General features: G+C 22.4%; 6 protein-coding genes across 6 annotated transcripts; 1 reads left to right on the forward strand and 5 right to left on the reverse strand. All coding sequences in view use genetic code 6, as the record gives it.

Annotated features, from left to right (window-relative positions):
- Positions 1–375: 375 nt before the first annotated feature.
- On the reverse strand, positions 376–2,491 carry TTHERM_00219150 (transmembrane protein, putative; the record flags this gene model as incomplete). Its single annotated transcript, XM_001020587.3, has 8 exons — positions 376–552; positions 610–832; positions 896–1,394; positions 1,455–1,564; positions 1,624–1,706; positions 1,775–2,053; positions 2,136–2,220; positions 2,280–2,491. The coding sequence occupies 8 exons, from the start codon at positions 2,489–2,491 to the stop codon at positions 376–378; spliced, it is 1,668 nt and encodes a 555-aa protein (XP_001020587.3).
- An 820-nt stretch (positions 2,492–3,311) lies between these two features.
- TTHERM_00219160 (hypothetical protein) lies at positions 3,312–5,988 on the reverse strand (the record flags this gene model as incomplete). The annotated part of the gene is made up of 5 exons (XM_001020588.2): positions 3,312–3,510; positions 3,565–5,536; positions 5,638–5,747; positions 5,821–5,889; positions 5,945–5,988. The coding sequence occupies 5 exons, from the start codon at positions 5,986–5,988 to the stop codon at positions 3,312–3,314; spliced, it is 2,394 nt and encodes a 797-aa protein (XP_001020588.2).
- Positions 5,989–8,469: 2,481 nt separating this feature from the next.
- On the forward strand, positions 8,470–8,988 carry TTHERM_00219170 (hypothetical protein; the record flags this gene model as incomplete). Its single annotated transcript, XM_001020589.1, has 1 exon — positions 8,470–8,988. The coding sequence occupies one exon, from the start codon at positions 8,470–8,472 to the stop codon at positions 8,986–8,988; it is 519 nt and encodes a 172-aa protein (XP_001020589.1).
- Positions 8,989–11,264: 2,276 nt separating this feature from the next.
- TTHERM_00219180 (DEAD/DEAH-box helicase family protein) lies at positions 11,265–14,416 on the reverse strand (the record flags this gene model as incomplete). Its single annotated transcript, XM_001020590.3, has 7 exons — positions 11,265–11,677; positions 11,734–12,895; positions 12,952–13,167; positions 13,221–13,649; positions 13,734–13,945; positions 14,035–14,161; positions 14,255–14,416. The coding sequence occupies 7 exons, from the start codon at positions 14,414–14,416 to the stop codon at positions 11,265–11,267; spliced, it is 2,721 nt and encodes a 906-aa protein (XP_001020590.3).
- Positions 14,417–15,111: 695 nt separating this feature from the next.
- On the reverse strand, positions 15,112–16,148 carry TTHERM_00219190 (hypothetical protein; the record flags this gene model as incomplete). Its single annotated transcript, XM_001020591.2, has 4 exons — positions 15,741–16,148; positions 15,405–15,631; positions 15,252–15,331; positions 15,112–15,191 (listed from the first exon to the last, which is right to left on the reverse strand). Exons 1-4 carry the CDS (start codon positions 16,071–16,073, stop codon positions 15,112–15,114), a joined length of 720 nt encoding a protein of 239 aa, XP_001020591.1. The 5' UTR covers positions 16,074–16,148.
- A 373-nt stretch (positions 16,149–16,521) lies between these two features.
- On the reverse strand, positions 16,522–22,409 carry TTHERM_00219200 (bromodomain domain protein; the record flags this gene model as incomplete). Its single annotated transcript, XM_001020592.2, has 4 exons — positions 20,289–22,409; positions 16,774–20,208; positions 16,626–16,704; positions 16,522–16,568 (listed from the first exon to the last, which is right to left on the reverse strand). The coding sequence occupies exons 1-4, from the start codon at positions 22,329–22,331 to the stop codon at positions 16,522–16,524; spliced, it is 5,604 nt and encodes a 1,867-aa protein (XP_001020592.2). The 5' UTR covers positions 22,332–22,409.
- Positions 22,410–24,068: the final 1,659 nt, after the last annotated feature.

Raw genomic sequence — 24,068 nt, forward strand, 5'->3', positions numbered from 1 at the left:
ACATCAGCAATTATTATAAATATCCTTTCTATTACAAACTTTATATATCTTTATATAAGTAATAATTTAATATTATACATAAACTATACTAAAATAAAAAAATAATCAGGATTTACACTTATTTCACTCTAATTTTGTAAATAGATTTTAATAAATCCATAATTCAAATCTGTCTGCTAGTTATTTTTTTAATTTTAAATGTTAAAAACATAAATTTTATCCATAAATTAATAATAAACAGTAAAAAATATTCTATGATCTCTATTTTATATTAAATAATAATAGGAATGATGGTTTTATTTTTAATGTAATTTATTAAAAGGATCTTTAATTTATGTAAAAAATAAATGAAAAAACTTAGTAAATTATTTTAAATCATTTGTATAGCTCTTCAACATTTATATCATTTAAGATTTTTTACTCTTCTTCCCCATCATCATCTAATGAGGCGATTATTCTACTTCTTGATTAGTCGTATTTCTTTTCTATATCATCCCATTCTTTGTTTGTGTATGTTACTATTTTAGGCACACAAACTCCATATTAATCATACTATAATTTTATTAAGTGGAACAAAATATGATTGTAATTACTTTAATTTAATTTTACTCCTGTTTTCCTGGCTGCAGTGATGATCTAGGGTAGTATTGGAAAAGCAAAAATTAAGAAAGGGAAATTCAGAAGGCAGTATAGTGTTTTTGACATAAATAAAATTTATCTTATTTGCCACTCATTCTTTTTATCTATGGCAAATACAAAAATTAAAAAGACTCCAACCATTATTACAAAAACTACCAAATCATATATCATAAATTTGTAGAATCTGCCTCCTCTATTTATTTATATTTTATCATAAATAATTTTATTAATATAATATTTTTCATAAAAATTATACTTAGAAACATCTAGTATGCAACAACAACACTACTTTTCATCATCCTCTTTTTTAGCATTATCTTATTCAAGTTTTTATTTGTTATACCTAAATTCAATATTTTTTCCTTTTGACCTTGATAATGGAATGAGAAGGTATGCAATCCATGCAACTATTATTTAGAGGAAAATTCCAACTATATCTGCATACATATTTACATTTACACCAGGGCCATTATCAACACAATTTTTAAATTATTCTAAATAACTTTTTTTCCCTAATGATGAGCATAAGAAATATTGAACATAGCCAATAAAGCCTCCAAGTATTCCACTGCTAAAAAATTACAGTTACTTATAAACAATAATAAATCTCACTAATTGCCATTCATCTGTTTTATCTATTATTAAGAACACTAAGCTATAGAAAAAACTTTATACCCCGTAAAAAGGAAATATTTCAAAAAGCATGAAAAACCAGAACCAAAGCCTCCTAAATTAGTACCAAGAGGATTTATTATCTATAATGATTTATGTTTATTTATTTATTAATGCATTTTACTAAATTAAAATTATTATACATGGTATTCTTTCATACAAATATTTATTTGGTAAATAATAAAAGCATTCAATTAAGCAACATCTTTTTGGATCTTCTTCTTTATGAATTATTGGCTAGTCTATAACCATCCTTTAAAATTAAATCAAGAATTAATATAATTAATAAAATACTTTAAATTGCAAAAAAACCTTAATCTATATAGTATTTCTTATTCAATATAAGGCCAATTATCATCAATTATATCATCAATAATCTTTTTAACCCATTCATACTATATTAATAAACAATATATTTACTTTATAAAAGCTGATTTATTATAATTTGAACATATTTATTTACCATATATGGATCTTTAATAGCCTCTTTTATGTCATCTTTAGACTTAGTAATCATATCCATAATAATAATTTACAATTTAGTCCTTGCCCAAACGTTTAGTTTTTCATTTTACTTTCTCATAAACTCCTTGTATTTTTCTTCAAGTTTATCATATTCTTATTTAATCTAATCCGCAAGATTGTTTGCTTTATCAAAAATCTGCTTACCTTTACTCTCTACTTTTTACAATATAGGGTTCGCTTATTTTATTTCCTCATATTTATCTTTGGCCTTTAGTTTCTATTTATTGAAATATGGCATTATAATTGAAATTCCTGAAAAGTTTTATTAAATGATAGTCAAATGAATTAAATTTTAATACCGTTTCTTAGTATAAATTCACTCCATATTCTTTAATACCATTTAAATCTTTTTAAAATTTTGCTTTTTCTTCTTCAAACCTGGATCTTTTGAAAATTTGAAACTCATTAGCATTTAAAAAAACACCTCAAAAGATTTATTTTACTAATTTTTTTGCTAAAGATTAGCTTCTAAACGGTGATCATTTTCAGGGATATACACTGCTACAAACGGATTATTATTTTATTGTTCATTATATTGATAAGGATTAATAGATTGGTAATTAGGTTATTTATTCTATTAACCATTTTCATTATTTTATAAAGGTAATTCTACTTATTTAATTGCAGGGTTATTGTTTTATGAATTATCTGCCATTCTCTATTTATAGTAAGTTATAATAATAAAACACAAACAAAAAAAATAATTGCAATCAAAAGATTGAAAAAGTATATTTTTTTCTTATTACGGTTAATAATTCTTTAAATTTTAAAATATTTAGCTATCGATTGCTCGAAATTAAAAAAAATTTATTTTAAAATTTTTGAAATTCGAAAATTTAGTTTTATTAAACTTCTTTGTTAAATTCAATCATTAATATCTTTTATAAATTTGCTATGTAAACAAATAAATAAATAAATCATAAATACATAAACATTCTATAAAATAAATAATACTTAGCTTTTAATGTTAACTGAATATAATAATATTATTTTGGTTTCAATTTCTATATATATACAAATAAAGAGTGGTTAATTAAAATATAATAATTAAAAATTTGCACTTAAATAATTTTATATGAAGTTTCTTTATAAAGTAATTATACATAAGCAAGTAGATATATATACACACACATATTTACAATTTAATATATTTAATTAATGTTTCATAATTTTTTAATAATCGATAAATATATAGATATTAAAATTTTTATTCTATTAAATTATGAAGCATTTTTTTTACACAAGAATGTTGACTTACAATTTGAAAAAACGTAATTTATTTTTAGAATTAAATCATTTGATTTACAATTCATTTTAATTTGTTTATTTAACTTTTGATAAAAATCTAAATGAAAAGATTGGTGACCATATAATTTTAATTAGTTAAAATAGTAATATTCAAGCTTTTAAATACCTTTCAAGCTATATCCTTAAATCAAAAAAATAGTTGTAATCAGAAGCTGGTTTATAATTTATCAAACCTGATTTTCATTGATAGAAATTTCAATTGGAGAAAAATTCAGTTATTATTTTTGAATTAGTTCTATCTTATCAGCAGCTTTCAAGCTTAAAAGATTATAAAAAACAAAAGATTTTACTTATTAAGTTCCAGAAAAATTTTTTTCAAGCTCGAGTTTCTTTAACTTTTTTTCTTTGATCTTTTACACTATCATCCTAATATTTTAAAAAATATTCAGCAATTTAGATATTTTTAAATAAAAAAATTACTATAATAATTAATTAGCTTCTTTTGACAGATGCAAAAAGTTTTCTTTGTTGTCTAAATTTGTATTTGAACTATTAATTTCTAATAAACTATCTTGCATGTAGAGTGGGCTCTATAAAATTCCTTCACATTGTAATGAAGATTTATCTTACATACCTTACAATATCATGAGACTTGTTTACCCTTCGATAATAGGGTCTAGTATGCTGTTAAATTCGTTTAGATGGGAAATCTAATTTCTTTTACTCTCATTCATTTATATTTAATTAAATGACAGATTTGCCAAAGGTTATATATTGATGTATTGATTTAATTAAACTTTTTAGAGAGATTTTGATTTTTAAGATGTTTAATCTTGTTTGGATTAATTAGAAGATGAATCATGGTCTTTCTTTTGAGTGCTAAATTTTTAATTAAATGGATATTATTGATATTCTTCCATTAAATACTATTGCTCATGAAATTATTTTTCTCCATGCATTACTGCGGCTATTTAAGAGGAATATTCACTACTTTATTAGGGATATGAAAATGAACTATTAAGGCTTTAATCTGCCTTTAAATTAGTTCTAAAAATTTAATCATACTTTTAATTTCCAAGCATTTATGGCTTAAAAGAGTTATTAGGGGTTTAATCTAATTCGCTTATAGCGTGTTATATCAAATCTAATTATGCCAATGGATGATTTATTAGTTGATTAGTTTATAACTCTGAGGATTAAAAATTCGAGGATTTAAATTAAATTTCATTAGGATTTTAATTGAATAAATGGTATTTTTGAAAATTTGAAAACTAATCTATTTATTGCAAGCTATTTATTTCCAATTATTATAAAAAGCTGTCAGGTTTTTCATACGATAATTTTTTAGTATTTTTTTTTTAAGCTTAATTGAGGCTAAGTTTATTAGAGGTTTACTTTTACGGCTATTATTTACGTGAATTAAATATTTCACTTTGAGATGTGTTAAGAGGATCTTAGGAGCTATTTAATGAAGTATTAATTTTTTAATCAATTGAAGTGTCTAATATTACTTTAACTTTATCTTTCTAATGATAATCTCTGTTTTTTCTACCTTTTTAACCTCTCTTTCTTCCCACATTTTAATTATAAGTTACTGAGCTAATTTAGCTAAATTCTGGGTAATTATCATTATTTTCTGTTTTTTAATGAGTCTAAATGTTTTTTATTTTATATATTTTACGGTCTTTCAAAGAGTAATTTTATAGCTATGTAAATAGGTTTTCGTTTGTGTTTTACAATTCCTGTTAAATTTTTTTTGTAGACTATTTTTAAAATCTTAGTAAATCTAATCTTTGCTACCTTTCAAACTCTTCTAAATTTATCTAAGCTGTTTCTTCATCTACAGGTTAATCTAAAAATCCATTGTCCATAATTTCTTGCATAACTTCTTAGCGAATAGATTAGTTTTTATTAATATTGCTATTTTGAGAAATAGATTCCCACTGATTGTCAACAATTTAAAGGTGAATATCACTTGGGAACGAGCTTAATTTGTAATAACTTTAATTGCTTTGATCTGAATTTAAAATAATTTGTATATCTTCAAAAATTTTATCATTTTATGGAAGAAAATCTAATTCCATTACATCATTCATTTTTTACGAGCTTTGATTGCTGTATCCATGAGATTATATTTCATTCAATCCATCTATTGGATTAATTAAAGGATTCTAAAGTAGATAAGTCAAGCTCATATCATTTGGTAGGATATAACTTGGATAATTACGATATGCAAGTGAGTTTTCTAAATTATTTATACTTTGCATTCTAATAGCACGGGCAGATTTAAATACATCCTGAATCAACTAATCTCTGTCATCTCTTTTTTTGTTCGTTGTAGTAGTTCTATTTTTTCTTTTAGTTTTATAATTAGTTGCTGTGAGTTTATCCTTACGATCTTTTTCATTTAAAATTGACTAAGCAAACAACTTAACTTTATCTTTAAGTGAACCTTGAATTTTTTATAAATGATGGTATAATAAATAAATTTACAAGCGCCAAATTTTATGTATAAAAATCCTACTAAAAGTAAACAAATTATAAATTAAATACTATTTATTTAAGAGTATTGCAAAAATATTCCAGTTGCTAGCATAAAACATATATTTCCTAGATTTTTCAAAGATAGGCTATCAATAAAATTGGAAGAAGATAACTCTAATCTATTTTAATTAAAAATATTAGTAAATATTTAAGAATAAATATGACTATTTTATCAAATGAAAAATAAATTACATAAATTCTTTTAAGTCTAATTGCTAGCACGATTTCTTAAATTGCTGTTCGTTTACAAACTAAAGATACCTTTTTTTATTATTTTTGCGATTAATTATTAATTAATCTAGAAAATATTTTATACAATAATGTAGAAAACTATGATTTTGGTCTCGCGTTTTAAATCATTTGAGCAGCCTTTTTCAAAATACAAAACAATGATTACTTCTTATAAATATTTGTTTTTCTTTTGTCAAGAGATCCTTATCACAAAATAATGCCAGATATAGCAATTTATATGGAAATTGAAAAAATAATTATGGTAAAATATGTGATTTTCTCTTCTTCTTCAATTATATTATCAGCCAATCAATAACTATCTATCTATCTTTCAATCAATTAATTAGATTTGTTATAAATATATTTGAAAATTTAAATTAAAAATCCCGACCTTCAATTAATATCCATCCACAAACTCTTTTATTTAAATTGTTGTTTGGCTACATTTTTTAAATATCATTTTGAATTAGAATAATATTTTTGAAAATCATAAATTGAAATAAATTAAATAAAATAAATTGATTAATTGATTTTTTTTCTTTTTTAGTTATTTAAAGCTTTTACTTCTCACATTAATTTACCTTAAAAATATATTTAAATTTATTATTTTTCTATTTTAAATAAAAACTATAATTGGCAATAACTAAATTTAGAAAATTAAAAAAATATAAATGCAAAATGTTATTCTTTATAAAATTTAATGATCACTATAAAATATTTATAAATGCCTATAATGTACATAAATATTTAATTTTTCTATCTTAATTTTAAAATATAAATAAGTGATTTATAAATTTATAAAAGAAAAGAAAATTAAATACTAAATATTTACTTTTATAAAATTAAATATGTATGATAAAATATAAGTAATTATTAATATTTGTTAAGTGTATGTATAATCAATCAGGTGGATAAATATTTTGAAAAATGAATTTTTAGAAGGAAATTATATAAAATAATACTTAATATCTATTGCATAAAATTAATTTTAATATAGAAATTAAAACATAGAAATTATATTTTAATTGATTTTATATGTATTTGAACAAATAATCAGTAAATATTTAAATATAATTAATCTGGTTATTATTTTTTAACTTACATTTTTTAATATAATTTTCTTAAATATTAGATGCAAAAAGCTATTTTTTCAGTAACAAAGTTTCGTACCTTATCTTCAAGTACGGAGACAAACGACACATATTTTAAGGTTAACTAAAGGAAGGCTATGTATTTTTATTTTTCATTATATAATTACTGATATAAAAATCTACTTAAACTATTAAATAAAATTATGCATAGAAAGAAGTGAATTAATTAGATAATTAAAAAAGACTTATAGAATTTTATAAACGCAAGACATAAAAATTTATCAAAATAAAAGAAATAAAATTCTAAAAATTTATCAATTAATAATTTAAAAAAATTTAAATATAATAAATAATATGGCAACCGTCTTTATAGTCTTTATGATGGTAAATTATGTTAACTACAATATATATATGATTTTATAAAAATTTATCTTCTGGAATTGCTAGAATCTATAAATATTCAGTAATTCGTAAGAATAAATAATAAAAATTCAAGCTTTATATATTTTTATTTAAGAAAAATATTAATTTTCAAAACTAGTCTTAATAAAACTTTTATCAAAATAAGCATGAGTAAATGTAATTGCGATAATAACACTGATATTTTAATTTCCTTAAAAAAATTTAATCAGTCAATTTACATAAGACAGAAAATCTATACATTTTACTTAAAGTATCTAAAAATAATAATACCTCAATTTAATATTGTATGAAAGTCATTGATTTTTTTATAAATACTCTAATATAAATATTCTTAAAATAGTTCTTTATGTTCATATATAAATAATATTAAACTTACATATTTTATTTGGTTTGTCTGAAAAAAGGTTTCATATAATCAACGCTTGTTATAAAAAATTTGTCTTTAAATTAAGCTTATTAAAGCCATATTTAAGTTCCAAATAGCCTAGCTGTGCTTATTTTGATAAAAAACTAAAATTCAGCCAAAATATTATTATCCTTTTTTTTACAATTTCATGCATATTATTTTCCCCACTTTTCATGAACAAATGAAAAAAATAAACAATTAAATAGATATATTTATAAGTACCTGTTTTTCTCACTGGTATAAATAGAATTGTGATAGATATAAAATCAAAATTAATTAGTCACTTTGCTTATTAAAAATTATTTGTACCCAGATTAATTAAGATTACTAATAATTATTGGCTTTAAGTAATAATCAATCAGGGTTATTTGCTAAAAAATATAATAATTAAATTAAAAAAAATATCAATTCATTCAAAAAATCTTTCTAAAACTCAAATTAATTTGTGAAAGATATATTAATCAATCAATCAATTGATAAATAAGATTTCATTCATTCATTCATCAAATAAAGAAGAAAATCTTTTTAAATTTCTCTATTAAACCTATAATAAAATATTTGCTAAGCAAAGTTAAAACTATAACACAGATAGAAATCAATAAGATTTTATCACTAATAAATTAAAAATATTCTAATATCATCAAACAAAACTAACTATCTCTATTATCTATCTAATTAACTAACCAATTCATGGGTTGCCATAATACAAAATCTATCAAAACAAGACCTGATTTTTACTATCAAACCAGTTATTTAAATAAATAATATTTTGAACTCATAAAAAAATTAAAGCTCAACAGGGAAAGAATTTATGAAACAATTGAAAAAGGATATTTACTCTAAAATTTGGACATTTCAATTTTCCAAGATGAATAAATTATAAGAGATACAATTAGTTAGCTTTAACAAAGCAAGGAAGCTAACGATTTTTACATTATATAAACTGAATTTGATATTTATGAAAAGACCTAAAAATAAATACAACATGATTTAGCTGAAACTGTTGAACAGCATAAATTATTGCTAAAAAAAATAGATGTTAAATAACCCTTGAACATCGAAAAAATGCTTTAAAATATGTAAATTAATCGTGATAAGCTTCTTAGCTATTACCGTATCATTTATAGTCCTCAAAATCTTGATGAAAAAGCTTCTTCTTATTAAAATCTACCTTCTTACAGAGCCTATTCTACAAGAGACGAGGTGTGAATACAAAACTCAATACATAAAAATTGAATTTAATTCTTTAAATTCATTCTTAATTTTTCAAACCAAAACCTAAAAGAACTAACCAATGAAGAATTTTCTTCAAAGAATTAACAATTTTCTCTTTTATAATAACAACAACCTATATAAAATAATTCTTAAATTTGTAAAAAAAATAAATAATAAGATATTCCTAAAGGTATAAAAATAAATTTAAGAATAATTATTATTTAAATCATTAAAAAAAACTCTTGAAATAACTTATAAAATAATCACTAATAATTAATTACATAAATCATTATATCATATTCCCAAAAATTATCAAACAAAAATACTGGCAATCTATTTTCCTCATAATCTTTTCTTATTTAATTAAAATCATTCATATTTCTAAAATTTCAAAAAACTACTCACCAATTACTTAATAAATCTTAATAAATATCCTGAATTTTTTTAAGTAGTTGGTAGTATTCAACTACATTTGAAATAATTCTAACCAACTTCAAAAAAACAACCAGCTTATTTTTTTTCCTTTATCAATAATATTGTAAACAGTAAGATACCCATTCTAAATAATTACTTGTTTACAGTTTATTTTAATAACATTCTAGTGTTATTAAAATAAAATTTATAAATTTTATAATTAATCTTATTAAAATATATTTTTTATAATAGTGTCAAACATTCTATATTATTATATATTGTAATTTCTTTTAAATTTATCTCAAAAAGCACTTAAATAATAATGTTTTCATTCATATTCCTATTTTTAATTTAGAAAATTCTAAGTTGCATTAGTATTATTTATAATTATTGAATATCTTTTGGAAAATTTTAAAGATTTCATGTAAGGTTTGGATTGAACATTAGATAAATAAAAACTGCTTATAAATTTTTGTATTTTGCTAATTAAAACCTGTCTATTTGAATGAAAGAAGTAAAGTTGCAAATTTCACAATTTCTCAATTCAAGCTTAAAATTTTATGTGAGTAAGCTTAAAAATTTTTTATAGGTTTCTGTGACTATTGATGAGCCATAAGTTAAAAGAGTCAAAAAATATTAAATAATACTTTTAAAAATCAGCTTGCTTAAAATATTTAATGATCAAAAATAATTTATTATCTACCATGCTGTTTTGCTATAAGAATTGTTATGAAATATATATAATTTATCAAAAGGAAATTAAACCATTTTTGTTACTTTTATTTTTTAATATTATTATTAAAAAGAATCTTTTTTTCTTTATGAGATTCCTCTTCTATAGAAAAGAACAAATAAATAAATATAAATTAAATTAAGTTATTTTAGAATATAGGATTTTTATTAAACAATTTTTTTAATTAATTTATTTCTAGTGATTAAATATAAGGTTTTATATCAAATAAAATATTTTCTTAGAAAAAATACTGGATTAGTTTGGATTATGAGCAATTTTATAAATATTTTAGGCAAAACTATTTATATAGTAGATTGGTTTAATTTGGCAAATTTAAATTTAAGTGATTAAAGATATTCAATCATTTGAAATTGGACAAGAATCAAAAAAACTATTTAAAGTACTAGTTACTAAAAAATGCTTTATGAAAAATAATGAAAGTTATATACTAATTCTTATTAAATATCAGAGAAAATTTATTTTTTGTTACCTTGATCATCAAGATTATACTATCAGAATTTTATTTACTTACAATATAAATTACAGTTTTGACAAAAATATCAAAATTTTATTTAGCTCAATTGAGTTTTTTTTAGTATTTTTTACTCATTAAAGTCCACTTTAAATGAGCCTAATCAAATTTAATATTTTTGTTTCTTTAAATTGAACATAAAGAATGAATTAAAAAATCTAGAAAAATCACAAAATAATTTTTTAAATGAGCTAAACTAAAAAAAATTGATAAAATATATTTGAAAAATTTAATATTATTACTAAAAATAACTTAACTGAACTTTTTATGTTTAGTTTTCTTTAAAAATTTAAATACAATAATTTTTTTTAAGTTTCATAAATAGTAGCTAAAATATCAAATAGAAATATATTAAATTAAACTTTTTTTCAAAAGAAATTTAATACCTTAAATATATTTTGATTATTAAAAATCAATAAAAATAAATTTATAAATTATCAATTGGAGAAATTAAATTTATTTTTATTAAATAATTAAAAGCTAAAATTTTAATAGAATATTAATTAGAATGAAAAAAAGAAGCTAAAAATTTTAAACATTAATACAAAAATAAAAAGATAGTTTTTGTGTTTACAATTTTGAAATTATATTTCATTTATGTTTTTTTTACTTTTTAATCTTCTTTTACTTTTAAATAACTTGTTCTTCTGATTCTGATTCAGAATCTATATTGTCTTACTTTTGCTATGAATAATCACTTTGAATTTCTTCTTCCTCTATTTATTCGCCTTCAAAATCATCATCATATTCTTCTTCATCTTAGCTATCTCCTGCAAGAATGGCTTAATTTCTTTAAATTAACTATTCATTTTGTTCATATTTTAACATTTTTCTCTTTTCTTTCTTTTCTTTTCTTCTTGCATTTTCTCTGTCCTTGTCAATTTATCTATTTAATTCTAACTTTAAGGCATGTTTTCTAACTAAGTCTTCTTCTTCCTCCAAGGCCTTCTTTTCATTTTGTTTATATTCCATCATTTTTAAGTCATCCTTAGTAAGTTACTTTCCTAGATATATATTATAAAACAATTAAAACCAAATAATATAGTCAAATAAAAATTACCGTCATCAGTGAAGTAGGTAATATTCTTACCACCAAAGTAACCATCTTCATGTATTTTCTTAAGTTTATTTTTACTAACTTTTAATGTATTAATTTTGTAGTTACTCTCATCTAAATCTTCATGTTAGCCTTTTTTTTTAGGTACTAAGAAATCGTCTTCATCATTATTTTATTTTTCATTTCTTAGTTTCTAATAATTTTCACTAAGAACATCTTAATTTTTTCTTTTCACTAACTTTTCATGCTTAACACTAAATGCTTTTTTACCATTGTTATTTTCATCAGCTTAATTTGAATCATCTACTTAAGCTTATTTTTCCTCACTAATTTCAATACTTGCCTTCTTCTTCTTCTTGTCTTTTTTATCACTTGCTTTTGTTGTATTTTCTTCAATCTCCATTTCTTCATTTTATTTATTTTACTTTTATTTCTTTTCTTTTTTCTACTTGATTTCTTACTCTTCTTTATTATTATCATCATCATCTTATTCATTATTTTCAACGGGAGGTAATCCTAATTTTTTGCGAGCTTTCTCTTCTTTCATTTTTTTTATCTTTTCTTTTAACTTTGCTAACCTATCTTATTTTTTTACAATTACTTCATCTTCCTTTTCACCATCAGAACTATTGCTTTCTTCACCATCACTATCATCATCACTTTCTTCATTCTTTAAACCCTTAATATTTATTACAGGAGTTTGAATAAGACCTAAGCTTTCTGATAACCCATTTAAATCAAGAGAGTTGACATTAAATACTTCTTTATCGGCAGCAAAATGGATACTACGAACATAAGAAATAAATGCTCTTTATGCTAAATACTTCAAATCAACACTTTCTACTAGATAAGATTGCAAAGAATTAGTTATACTAAGCTAATGTTCAGGGTTTGCTTTAAGCTTTTGAATATTCATTTTTTTTTCTTTCAGTTTATCGATCATTTTAATTTCAGAAGGAAGAACCATTAAAAGAGAGTTACCATCATTTTTGAAACGAGCAGTTCTTCCAACTCTATGAACATAAGTAACAACATCATCTGGACAATCTACTTGAACAATCCATTCAACACCAGGAAAATCTAAACCTCTAGCTGCCAAATTAGTTGTGAAGAGTACACCAAACTTCTTCTCTGCAAAAGTGAAGAAAATAGCTAATCTTTTAGCCTATTTTAATTATTCAAATATTGTATTTATTAAATAAAAATGTTTTAATTAAATACTTGTTTTTGACGACCATGCAATTCGAAAACAGGAGGTCCTAACTTGAGTCTTCTAAATGCTTCGTAAACAAAACGAACTTATTTGCAAGTACTTAAGAAAACAAGAACTTTATTTTTTTTATGAGATCTCAAAAAAGAAAAGAGCATGTTTAATTTATCTTCAATATTGATTTCCATATAGTATTGGGTTAATTTTATGGGTGCTTCATAAATATCCTTTATTTTTATGATATATATTTAAAGAGTGCTAACTTGTTTATCTAACTTACTTTAATGCTAGTGTTAATGACATTCTATGAATCTTAGTCTTAAGTTGATCTAACTTCATGTAAAAATATGTGTTCAGCATTTTTAAGAGACAATTTGCTTAATTCGTGGATAGACTTGCTTAAAGTTGCAGAGAACAATATGGTCTAACGAGACTTGGGTAAGTTTAATAATATTGCATTTAAATGCTCTTTGAAACCTAAATCTAAGATGAGATCAGCTTCATCTATCACTAACATTTATAGATTTGTGCAATCAAAATCAGGAGTTTCATCCATATGCTAAAGGAGACGTCCAGGAGTACAAATTAAGACGTTCATACCTTTCATATGCTCTTTTTCATATTTGACATTTTTACCACCAATAATTAAACCTACTGATAAGTCATGATTCTAAGTAAAGGAATTAAATACTTCAAAAACCTATGTTGCCTATATAATTTTTTATTTTATTTAGAATAAGTCTATTAAGATTTTGAAATTGAAATAATTTCTTCAATTTAAAAAAACACATACTAATTCTCTAGTTGGTAATATAATTATAGCTCCTAAACCATCCAAAGGATTCCATTTTTAAACATATAATCTTTCTACCAAAGGAACAAGATAAGATAGTGTTTTACCACTACCTGTCTTTGAAGCAGCTAATACATCTCTTCCTGCTAAAATATGAGGAATTGTACATCTCTATATTTCTGTCATTTTAATAAACTTTCTTTTTTCCAAACCTATTTAATAAATCATATTAAATTTAACTGTAAACAACATTCTGGTTCTTAGCTGGCAAAAAAAGCCTTTTTAATGTAATAGTAAATACCAAAAATTGTATTGTAAGAGATAGGGAGATCACTGAAATTAATCTTGTATTTTTTTCTAAATTCTTCAGGCTACAGCTTAGCTCTATCTTCTTCAGCTTTTTCTAATTTATAATCGTACAAGTATTCCTATTTTATGAATTCGAATTAAAATCATTAACAATATGCATTTTTTAATATGAATATAATAGGATATTGTAAAATAAAAGCCAAATTTATTACACCAGATGCAGGTGTTTCTTTTCTGATTCTATCTTGTAATTTTTCAACATCATGATAGCGGTGCTTTTAATGCTTTTTTAATCCTTTCTTCTTCATTTATTATTAGGATTAATTGCCATTTTTCTTATTAAATTTTTTGTGCTTTTGATTAAAGTCCTTCATTTATTTTCTTTAGTTTCTTATTCTTCAATTAAATATAATTAACTTTTGATAAATTTTTAATAAAAAGACTTATTTATTTATTTCTACTCCTTAAAAATTTTAATTATCAAAATCATGAAATGTATATATATCCTTTCTCTTTAAACGTATGAATATAATTTTTGCTATCTTTTTATATTTCAATTTAGATAAATTTATCTATATTTCATAATGATTTCTTTTGCTCTTTATTCTACTAATTTCTTTTGATTTTTTCCACATACATTTTTTTTACAATTAAACCTAACATAATAATTTATTAACTGGCTAATATCAATTAAAAGAATTTGACGAAGATTAAATATTTAATTTTTAAAATCTTTCTTTGCTAATATAAATGTTTTTATAAGAAATCAATTAATGCAAATGAAAGTTGCATTTAATAGATAAAAAATAAATTACTATTATAAACATACTTTTGGATTTATTTTAATTTTATCATTTTAAATTTTTAGAGAATATTTTTTGAATAACCTTTTAGAAAACAAAAAAATCAATTAATAAAAAGATGAAAGGATTAGAAAATGAATGACAACAAACACTCTTTTGAAATATAAAGTAGCTTTTAAATACAGACTTAATATATTTTTTTTTATATTATTTATTTATTTACTTTTTATTAATCCTCAATCAAATATTTAATATATATTTTCACTTCATAAATTTTTTTCAAAAAATTACTTGAATTCTTCATAACTCATTTTATCATTTGAAACTCCACAAAACTTAAGAACATCTTAAATATTAGTTATTAATAACATTAATTGTGTCAAAAATAATTAAATATAATAATTACTTTATATCTCTTCTTAATTAGTCTTATCGTTAAATACCTCAAAAATAGATTTTATTTTCTTTGAATTTATGCAGGCTTCCCTATTATTAACCAAAATTTCATATTATTCATTTCAAACTAACTAATTATAACTAAATTTATATTATAATTTACTCATTAAAATCAAATTAATTAAAGCATCCATGAAGTAACTCTTCTTGCAGTTCCTTGTTGCTTATACACTCATTAAAATATGCACAAAATTCATTAAAATTTATTGTAGTTTTATTATTAGGAAAATATCTTAACTCTACTACTTCTAAAAATTCCTTTTCTTAAGCTTATATGCTTGATTATGTTTTTTACTGCTGCGAGTTAGCTTAAACAGAACTTTAGCTTATCTAAGTTGTTAAAGAAACAAAAAATTTTAATTTATTTTTAATCAAAAAGTTTGATAATTCTACTGTGACATACAATAATGTAAAAATTAGTAAATAATTTAATACTTACAATCTTTTAATTTTATTCACTATTAGAAGCTTTTGAGTTTTATTATTAAATACTTTAGCTTTTTTATGTATTTGCATTTTATTTTTTATCATTCTTTGAATCACCGTTCAAATTAGCTGCGATTTAACTAATACCTGGTGATTAATCATTGTTTTCTCCACTACCACTAGCACTCTTCTTATTTTTGAAATTTATTTTCAATGTATCTAGCTACTATATAAGATTATTTATCTATTTTATTTCTATTTCTCCATCTGAGTTTGGGTTTAGTAAATTAAATATATTTTTCAGCTCTAAATTGTTATGGATTTAGTTGTCTTAAACTTCGCTCATAGCCTATAAATATATTTATTCGTTATTCACAAATATTAAAAACTTTTAAATTATGTAATTTTTGATACAAAAGCAAATAAATTTTTAATAATTTGAAAATAACTTTTACTTATCAATCTACAATTTTATGTTATAAATTAATTGGTTAGAATAGACATAACTAGAATTAATACATATAAAAACAATAAAGAAAATAAATAGAATTAATGTAAAATTATATTCTTATTTAAAACTTATAATAAAGACAAATTCATTCACTTTAAACACTTTTATTTATTTATTTTAGAATAGAATTTATATCAAAATATGTCTTAAAATTCTAAATGAATTTAATTTTTTACATAATGCTTTTTAAAATCTGCTAAAGTAAATGTAAATATAATTTAAATAATATTTTAACTAAAGTATTAATTTTATATTAAACAATAAATAAATTTTTTTTTTTTGGTCAATCACCTCCATCTTCATCTGGGTCTTTCATAGAGTCATCAGATTCTGTTTAAAAAAATAGAATTTTTAAGAAAATAGAAAAAGCTTAATTTCCTAAAATACCTGTAATATAAGAAGAATCGGTATCTAGTTTTTCTAGTTTTGCAGGGTCCACATACTCGCTTGTCTATTTACCTTAAGCCTATTTTGATTTAAATAATTAAAGAAATAAATACAAAATAAAGATGACAAATAGTTAAAAAATATTTACTTTATCGAGCTTTTTGTTCTTTTTCTCTCTTGCCTTTTAAATACAATTTAACTTTGCTTTTACATATCTTTCTAACCTCCTACACTACTTTGGAGTAGTGGTATCTAAATCAAACTCAATTTTTTATTTATCAGCTATACAAAACTGCTTATCTGTCATTATTTCCCATATACCAATCCAATATTCCTTAGGTAACTTTCTTATGTTTTTAGCAAGCTAAGTCTTTTCATCTAAAGACATTGATCTCTCCATGAAAGCTTACTTTTATATTTTTTTATTTTCTCTGTAGAAGAATCTTCCTCCGTAAGTGTGATACTCTTTCAATTCTTTACCAAGTTTATCTACTTTCTTTTAAAGGTTATTTATCTCATTGCTCAGAGGACTTTTTTAGTATTTCTTCTTAAAATATTCTTCTAGTTCTACAGCTTTTTTGTAGATTTCAGTGTCTTCTTTGTTGTATAATTTGGCATTTGCAAATATTTTATTAACATCAACTGCCATTTCGTCAATATTACTATAATATTTTTTCTTTATATTAGTTTCCACAGTTTGCAAGTCCATAGGCTCTCTAATAATTTTTAGATAGTCAGGATTCTTTGCAAGACTGGATAACTTTTTGAATGGTTCTGAATTTTTATTTTTTGTAAGACGTTAAATTATTTCACTCATAGCTTTTTAATCTTCTTGTGATATATTTTTCTTTTCCATTTTCTTCTTTTTCTCTTTGATAAAATCGTTATTTAAAGATGCTGATGAAACCATAGCAGGAAGTTGGTTCATAGGCATTAAATTAGAATCAGCTTCTATTTTTTGTTGAATGGGGTTGTTTGGAAGTGTTATAATTAGGGAATTATCTTAAGGCCCTTTCTGTATTTGATCTAAATAAGTTTAATCTGATTGAGTGTGTTCTTATTTTATCATTTAGTTTAATTCATTAAAGGGCTCTACTTTTATATTTAAATTTGCTTATTGTTATCCAGCTGTTTAAAAGTAAGGAGTCTCTGTGTTTAATTGCATCTAATTATCATCTATATTTTAATCTTGATATTCTAATTATTCAATAGGTTATTCAATTTCCATTGCATTAATATTTTCTTCTATTTTCGTTCTCGCTTCGTTTTAAACTTCTTCTTCTATTTTATTTGTAAATTTCAATGATATATTATTACTAGCTAATGCAGTACCAGATTCTGGATTAGTTGGAGAAGCTAATTGACTTTGTGAAGTCATAATATCAGGAATTTTTATAAATATTTTAGTTTCTTCAGACTTTACTATTGGTTCCTTATTATTTTGGATATTAGAAGAATTAGAAGCCTGTAATAAAAGCTAAGAATTGGGTTAAGATGGTCTTGGGAAATCAATAGATTTTGGTCTCTGGCTTGGTTATTAAGGAGGTAATATAGGAGACTTTATATTTTAATCTTAGATTATTTGGTCAGAAGATTTATTCAATTAATTTATCTCTTCCTCTTTTACTAAATTATTGCTAAAACTAATTTAAATTTTATTAGATTTTTCTATGTTTTCTTCTATCTCCATTTTCGTTTCTTTTAAAGGCTCTGATAGAATATTACTTTCTTATCCTTAATTTTCTTTTTTACAAGGATCTTAAACATTTTTATTTTAATTCTCCATTTGTTGTCTTAGCATGGGAGGAAGTGATGCTAATACTGGAATATTTTATTTAGAAGGTTAATTAGATGTAGATTACATATTATTTAATAAAATAGGTGGTAATTCTGATTTCTTTGGAACGCTTACACTTTACCCTTTATTCTATTCTTACTAAGATTTTTAATTTAAGTTTTATTAGTCATTATTATTATTATTCTCTGCTATTGCAGGTTATTTAGATTGCTACTATTATGCATTAGTTTATTTATTTGAGTCTTCTATATCTAAATTTTCAATAATTGTACTAATTACTATTGGCTACGATGGTGTAGGCGATAATGGAGGAGCAATATTTTATTAAGATTAAGCAGGTTGTTATAATTTATTTTGCAACTGCTATCCTGGAATATTAATATTTTAAGATGAGCCAGCTCTAGACACGTTACTTGAACTAGAGGATGTTAATTATTTTTAAGAAGTGTCAGGTAACTTTTAAGAACTAGGTTATTCAGACTATTGTGGTAGATTTAAGTTTATTTTAATTACACTTGATTAATTCTTTTCTTTTGCCTATTATAATGTGTTTGAAGAAGGAATTTTTTAATTTTATGGCATACTTTATTAAGAACCTTATTACTATTGATTATTGTTTAAATTATTTTAATTTGTAGTTTATTATTACAGAGATTACTAAGAAGACTATCTGGAAATTGTATTGCTATTTTGTGGCAAGTTTTATCTATTAGCTTAATTTATTTATTAATTTTACTATTATTGTTAATTTGATTACTACTATTGCTATGTATTTTATTACTACTAAGGTAATTGTAATTAAATTTTCAAAGAAGATTAACTAGATGAAATTGAAACATTTTTTTCTTAATTATTGACTAAATTTGATTAATTTAGATTTTGAGATGTTTATGGAGGCTTTTATTATTAATTTTTTTAATTTTAAATATTATTATTTAAATTTTATGACTACTAATTTAAATTTACTTTTTGTTATTATGACTAATTTATTTATACATTTTAATTTGTTTAAGCAGGCTTTTAGTTCTAGATTTATTTATTTTGAATCTCATTTTATACTTATCCTTGTGTTTTGTTTACTGTTTATAAGGTATTTTATTATCCTTCGTTGGGCGGTTGAGGAGCTGCTTAATTTTAAACATTATTCCCAGGTTATTAAGTTTTTACTTTTATCTATTATTAAGGAATTTAATTTTAAGGTTTCTATAAATTCTATGAAAAACCAGGTTACTATATATTTTTATTTATACCAGGATTTTAATTAGCTTGTTAAGGAAGTTGTTGTGTTTACTATTTTATAGGTAAATTTTTGTTTAAAGGGTTTTAGTTTTAATTTAAAGAGTTTTAAACTTAGTTTTATTGATTTTATCTTTAAATTTAAGAATTCACGCTTTGTTCTTATGTCTTTTACAACTATGATGGCTAGCTATTTATCTATTGTTGATTTTAGCTTTAAACTGCTTATTAAGGAGTTTTTTAAGATAATTATTATTACTATTAGCTATTTTCTTTAGGTATTTATTGTTGCTGAGTACTTTATACAATACTGCTGGGCTGGCTTGAGGTTTAAATTTTAGAATTCTGCCTTGATAAATCATTTTATGATTTTTAAGGTGTAGAGTTCAAACTTGATCCTTAGTTTAAATTTTAATTTGATGTTGAAGGTTTTTTTGTTGTTGGAGTTATTAAGGTTGAAACAGGATTTACAGAAGGTTTTATATTCATAAGCTATATTAATTCTCTCTTCATTGGAGCATTTGGAGCAAGCTAACTAATACTGTATTGCTTTATGTATTATTTATTTATTTAGTTGTTAAAAGATTAATATTTATAAAAAATAATAGATCAAAATAAAAATGTTTTACCAAAAAGAGATTTTCTTCTGTTTTTATTTTTTTCTAGGGTGCCTCTCCAAAATCATTAGCTGCTTCTCCATATACCTTAGGGTTAAATCTTAGTTAGTGGATAAAGAAAGGTTCTAAAGAATAACCAGGAGGAAGGTTTGAATTAATTTCATAAGCTTTAGTTTGAGTCAAATTAAAGAGTTTAGGCATCGTTCTATTATCAAGAACAGAATCAAATTATTTGATGTCGAAATACTATCCTTTTTTAATATTATCCATTCTTTGGTTTGAACCTTATTAGGGTTTTTAATCTTAACGAGCTTTATTCAACTAGCTAAATTAAAATAAATTTTCACCAGAGTCTAACCTATTCTATCTTTATGTAGTGACTTATTCTTGTTGCTACTGACCTTAACTTGCCATTTATCCCTACTATTAAAGTTAGGTTTATTGCTATTATGATTAAGATTGCTATTGAGACTAAGGTATTTAACTAAATTATTGATAATTTTACTAAATTTATTATTATCCTCCTTATGCTTAATTTCCCATCATTTAAAATTGCTGATTTTGATGCTATAACTAGGGCTTCGAACCTTAAACTTATTATTTTATTTAAGTTTATTGCTAAGATTATATTCTTTACTGCAGTTATGGATTTTAAATATTGAATTGTTATTGCTAGCTTGACTAAGTATTTAGTGCAGGATTTTGCATTTTTTATATTGGTTGTTAAGGTTTACCTAATTACTGAGTACCTGTTCTAGGTTATTGCATTTGCTTTTGAGGGTTTTAATTTTGTTGAATTTACTACTATAACTATAGGGGCTATTGTGAACTAAATTATTAAGGCTTTACGAGTTGGTTTTAACTCTAATCAATAGGTTTATTTATTTATTATTATTACTATTATTGTTGCATTTTATTTTAATTTATATGCTATGGTTGTTAAATAGTCTATTTTTATGGATTTGGCTATTATTGAGGTGGCTATTATGATTAAAATTAGTTAGTTTAAATTTGAGGATTAGCTTATCCCACAATAGAATTAGAATTAGGTAGCTGCTTAAAATTATTTTAAAACTGCTGCTGAGCTGGGTTTTGCATTTATTGTTGCCCTAAATTTTAAACTTACTACTTTTGTTGGAGATTTTATTAATTAAATTAGGGTTATTGCTTCTGCTAAACTAAGTTCTATTTCTATCCCATTTGCTACTATATTTAAGGAGCATTTTATTTTTATATACTTTACTATTATTACAACTGAGCTGGAGTTTAGTTTATTACAGGAGGTTAAGAACTGCCTGGTTGCTGCTTTTAAAATTATGCAGTCTTACCTGCCTGTAAATTATTAGGGTTAATCTAGCTTGGAATAGGAGAAATAGAATTCTATTATTGAAATTAATTTACATAAGGCTACTAAATACCTTTTTACTACTGACTAGGTTGTTTTTAGATTGTTAACAAAGATTTATCTATTTAATTTGTTTGATTTGGTGCTTTAGCTTATTGTTTGCTGGTATTTATATTATTAATTGTAGATTAAGGCTAACCTTTATTTATTGGAATTTGCTATTATAGATTTTATTATTGACCAGGAGGCAAATTCTTGTTTTACACTGGTATTTGCTATTATGATTAATGATGCATTATAGGTTGTTGGACTTGCTGTCCAATTTGATATTATGGAATTGCATTTACTATCTATTGATTTTAATTTTAGGGGATCCCTTAGAATGTGGGTTGCACACCTTATATTCTTTGATACTAAGGAACCGCTTCATTAATTTACTAATTTCTATTATACATCTACTAATACATTTATTAATTTTATGGCAATTAAACCTAAGGGTTTGAAGGCGCTGTTGAGTTTTGCTAAGGGTATTATGGAATTTGAGGATATTGCTATTACTGCTATTACTCCATGTACTAAAAATAATTTTATGTTCCTTATTGAGCCTACCCTGTTTACTATTATAATTCTTATCCATTGCCTCCAGCATGGAATTGCTAGTAATACTAAGGATTCTAATTATTTATAAACTAATTTTGATTTTAGTCCATGAGTCTCTTTCTACTTTCAAATTTAGAAGCTTGTTTATTAACAAAATTTCTTTATTACAAATAATATTTTTTCTCCGCAATTATTATTTCTTATGTCTAACTACTTAAATTGAATTATTTATATATTTCTTCTTCTAATTAATTCCCTCTAATTTTAAAAGATTTATTAATCTTAAATGTTTTAAATTGTAAATCTTTTATCAAACAAATACAAAAGCAATTTAAAAAAAATATTTACATTCATTTTTTTGCTTTGAATTTTGATGGTATTTTAAAAGTTAGATTTTCAATTTCTGAAATAGTAGAGTCTGTATGAACAAAAAAATTGTTTTTAAAATATTATTTTCAAAATCGAATAAGGCATTAAAAAATAAAAGAATCATTTTTATTTTTTTAATTTGAAAATTTCAACTAACTATTTTTCAAAAAATTATTTTTTTTAATATGCAAAAATGCAGCAATAAATTATGATCACTTTTTTATTTTTTTACTTTTAATCTTAAATTTTTTCATTTAAAAATAATAAAATTAAAATTTAGTTGAATGATATTAGTAATTAAATTCTTTTAAAATATTTTGGTATGTTGAAAATTTTACAATTAATTCAATAAGTATAAAATATTTAAGTGAAATTTAGGAAATAATTTATAGAGGATTTAAAAAATTGATCTTAATATTATATATTAAGATATTGAACTAAAGATTAAAGAAATAACAGTTTTTGTATCAAAAGAATATTAAATGCAAAAGTTTTAACTTATATTATGAAAGGATGTTAGAATATATGAAATGGACTGAGTATGATTAGATAGCGATGAAAGAAAATATTTAAAGAGGCTAATATTGATAGAATTTTCATATTAATGAGGAAAATTGGTTGGAAAATTGTTTAATAATGTAACTAACTTTCTAAAGACAGAATCGATAATTATCTGTACTTAAGAAATAGCTACACTACTTTATTTACTATATAGAAGAATTATTAATTATTACTTAATTAAAACTTAATTAATTCTCACAATATTTAAAGGAGATTATTCAATTATTAAAGTTTTTTATTATAAGCAGTGTTTTTAAATTGAAATAAAAAATATAATAGGAAATATCAATCGCTCTCTTTGCTTTATTTTTCTTAAAATCGATTGAAATCTACTACTTATTCGATCTAGAAGAACAAACTAACTAACTAACTAAATAATGAACTAACTAATTTAATTGTTTTCCTGATTCATTAGTTAACAAGATGACAATCCACTTCAAATTAATAAATATCAGGTATAACTAATAAGATATCGTTTTTATTTATCTATATGATTGCTTCATTTTGTATTAATATTTATCCTTAATAATTTCTGTCTTTATTAATTTATTTATATAAACTATTTTTAATATAAAAACAATTAGTTATTTAACATTCATCTTTCATAGTAATCTTTCAAATAAACTAATTGTAAGTATAACTAGTCTACTACTTTGTTAATTAATAGTCATAAACTGTTAAAAATTTATTTATTTTATAATATTATTAGCTAAGTTATCATTTGTTGAGGAAAGCTAATTTAGCTCTTCTTATAATTTTTGTTTGAAGTTTATTTTTTATTAAAATCTATGAGATTAATTATTTTTCTTTAATTTAGCTTTTGCAATAATCTAGTTTTTTTAGTTAATTATATAAAATTAGCACTTTGCTCTGTAACTAAATCAGTATGATTTTTACTAAAATAGCTTATTATTTAT

This window comes from Tetrahymena thermophila (genome assembly GCF_000189635.1).
Source record: "Tetrahymena thermophila SB210 genomic scaffold scf_8254564, whole genome shotgun sequence".
NCBI lineage: Eukaryota > Ciliophora > Oligohymenophorea > Hymenostomatida > Tetrahymenidae > Tetrahymena > Tetrahymena thermophila.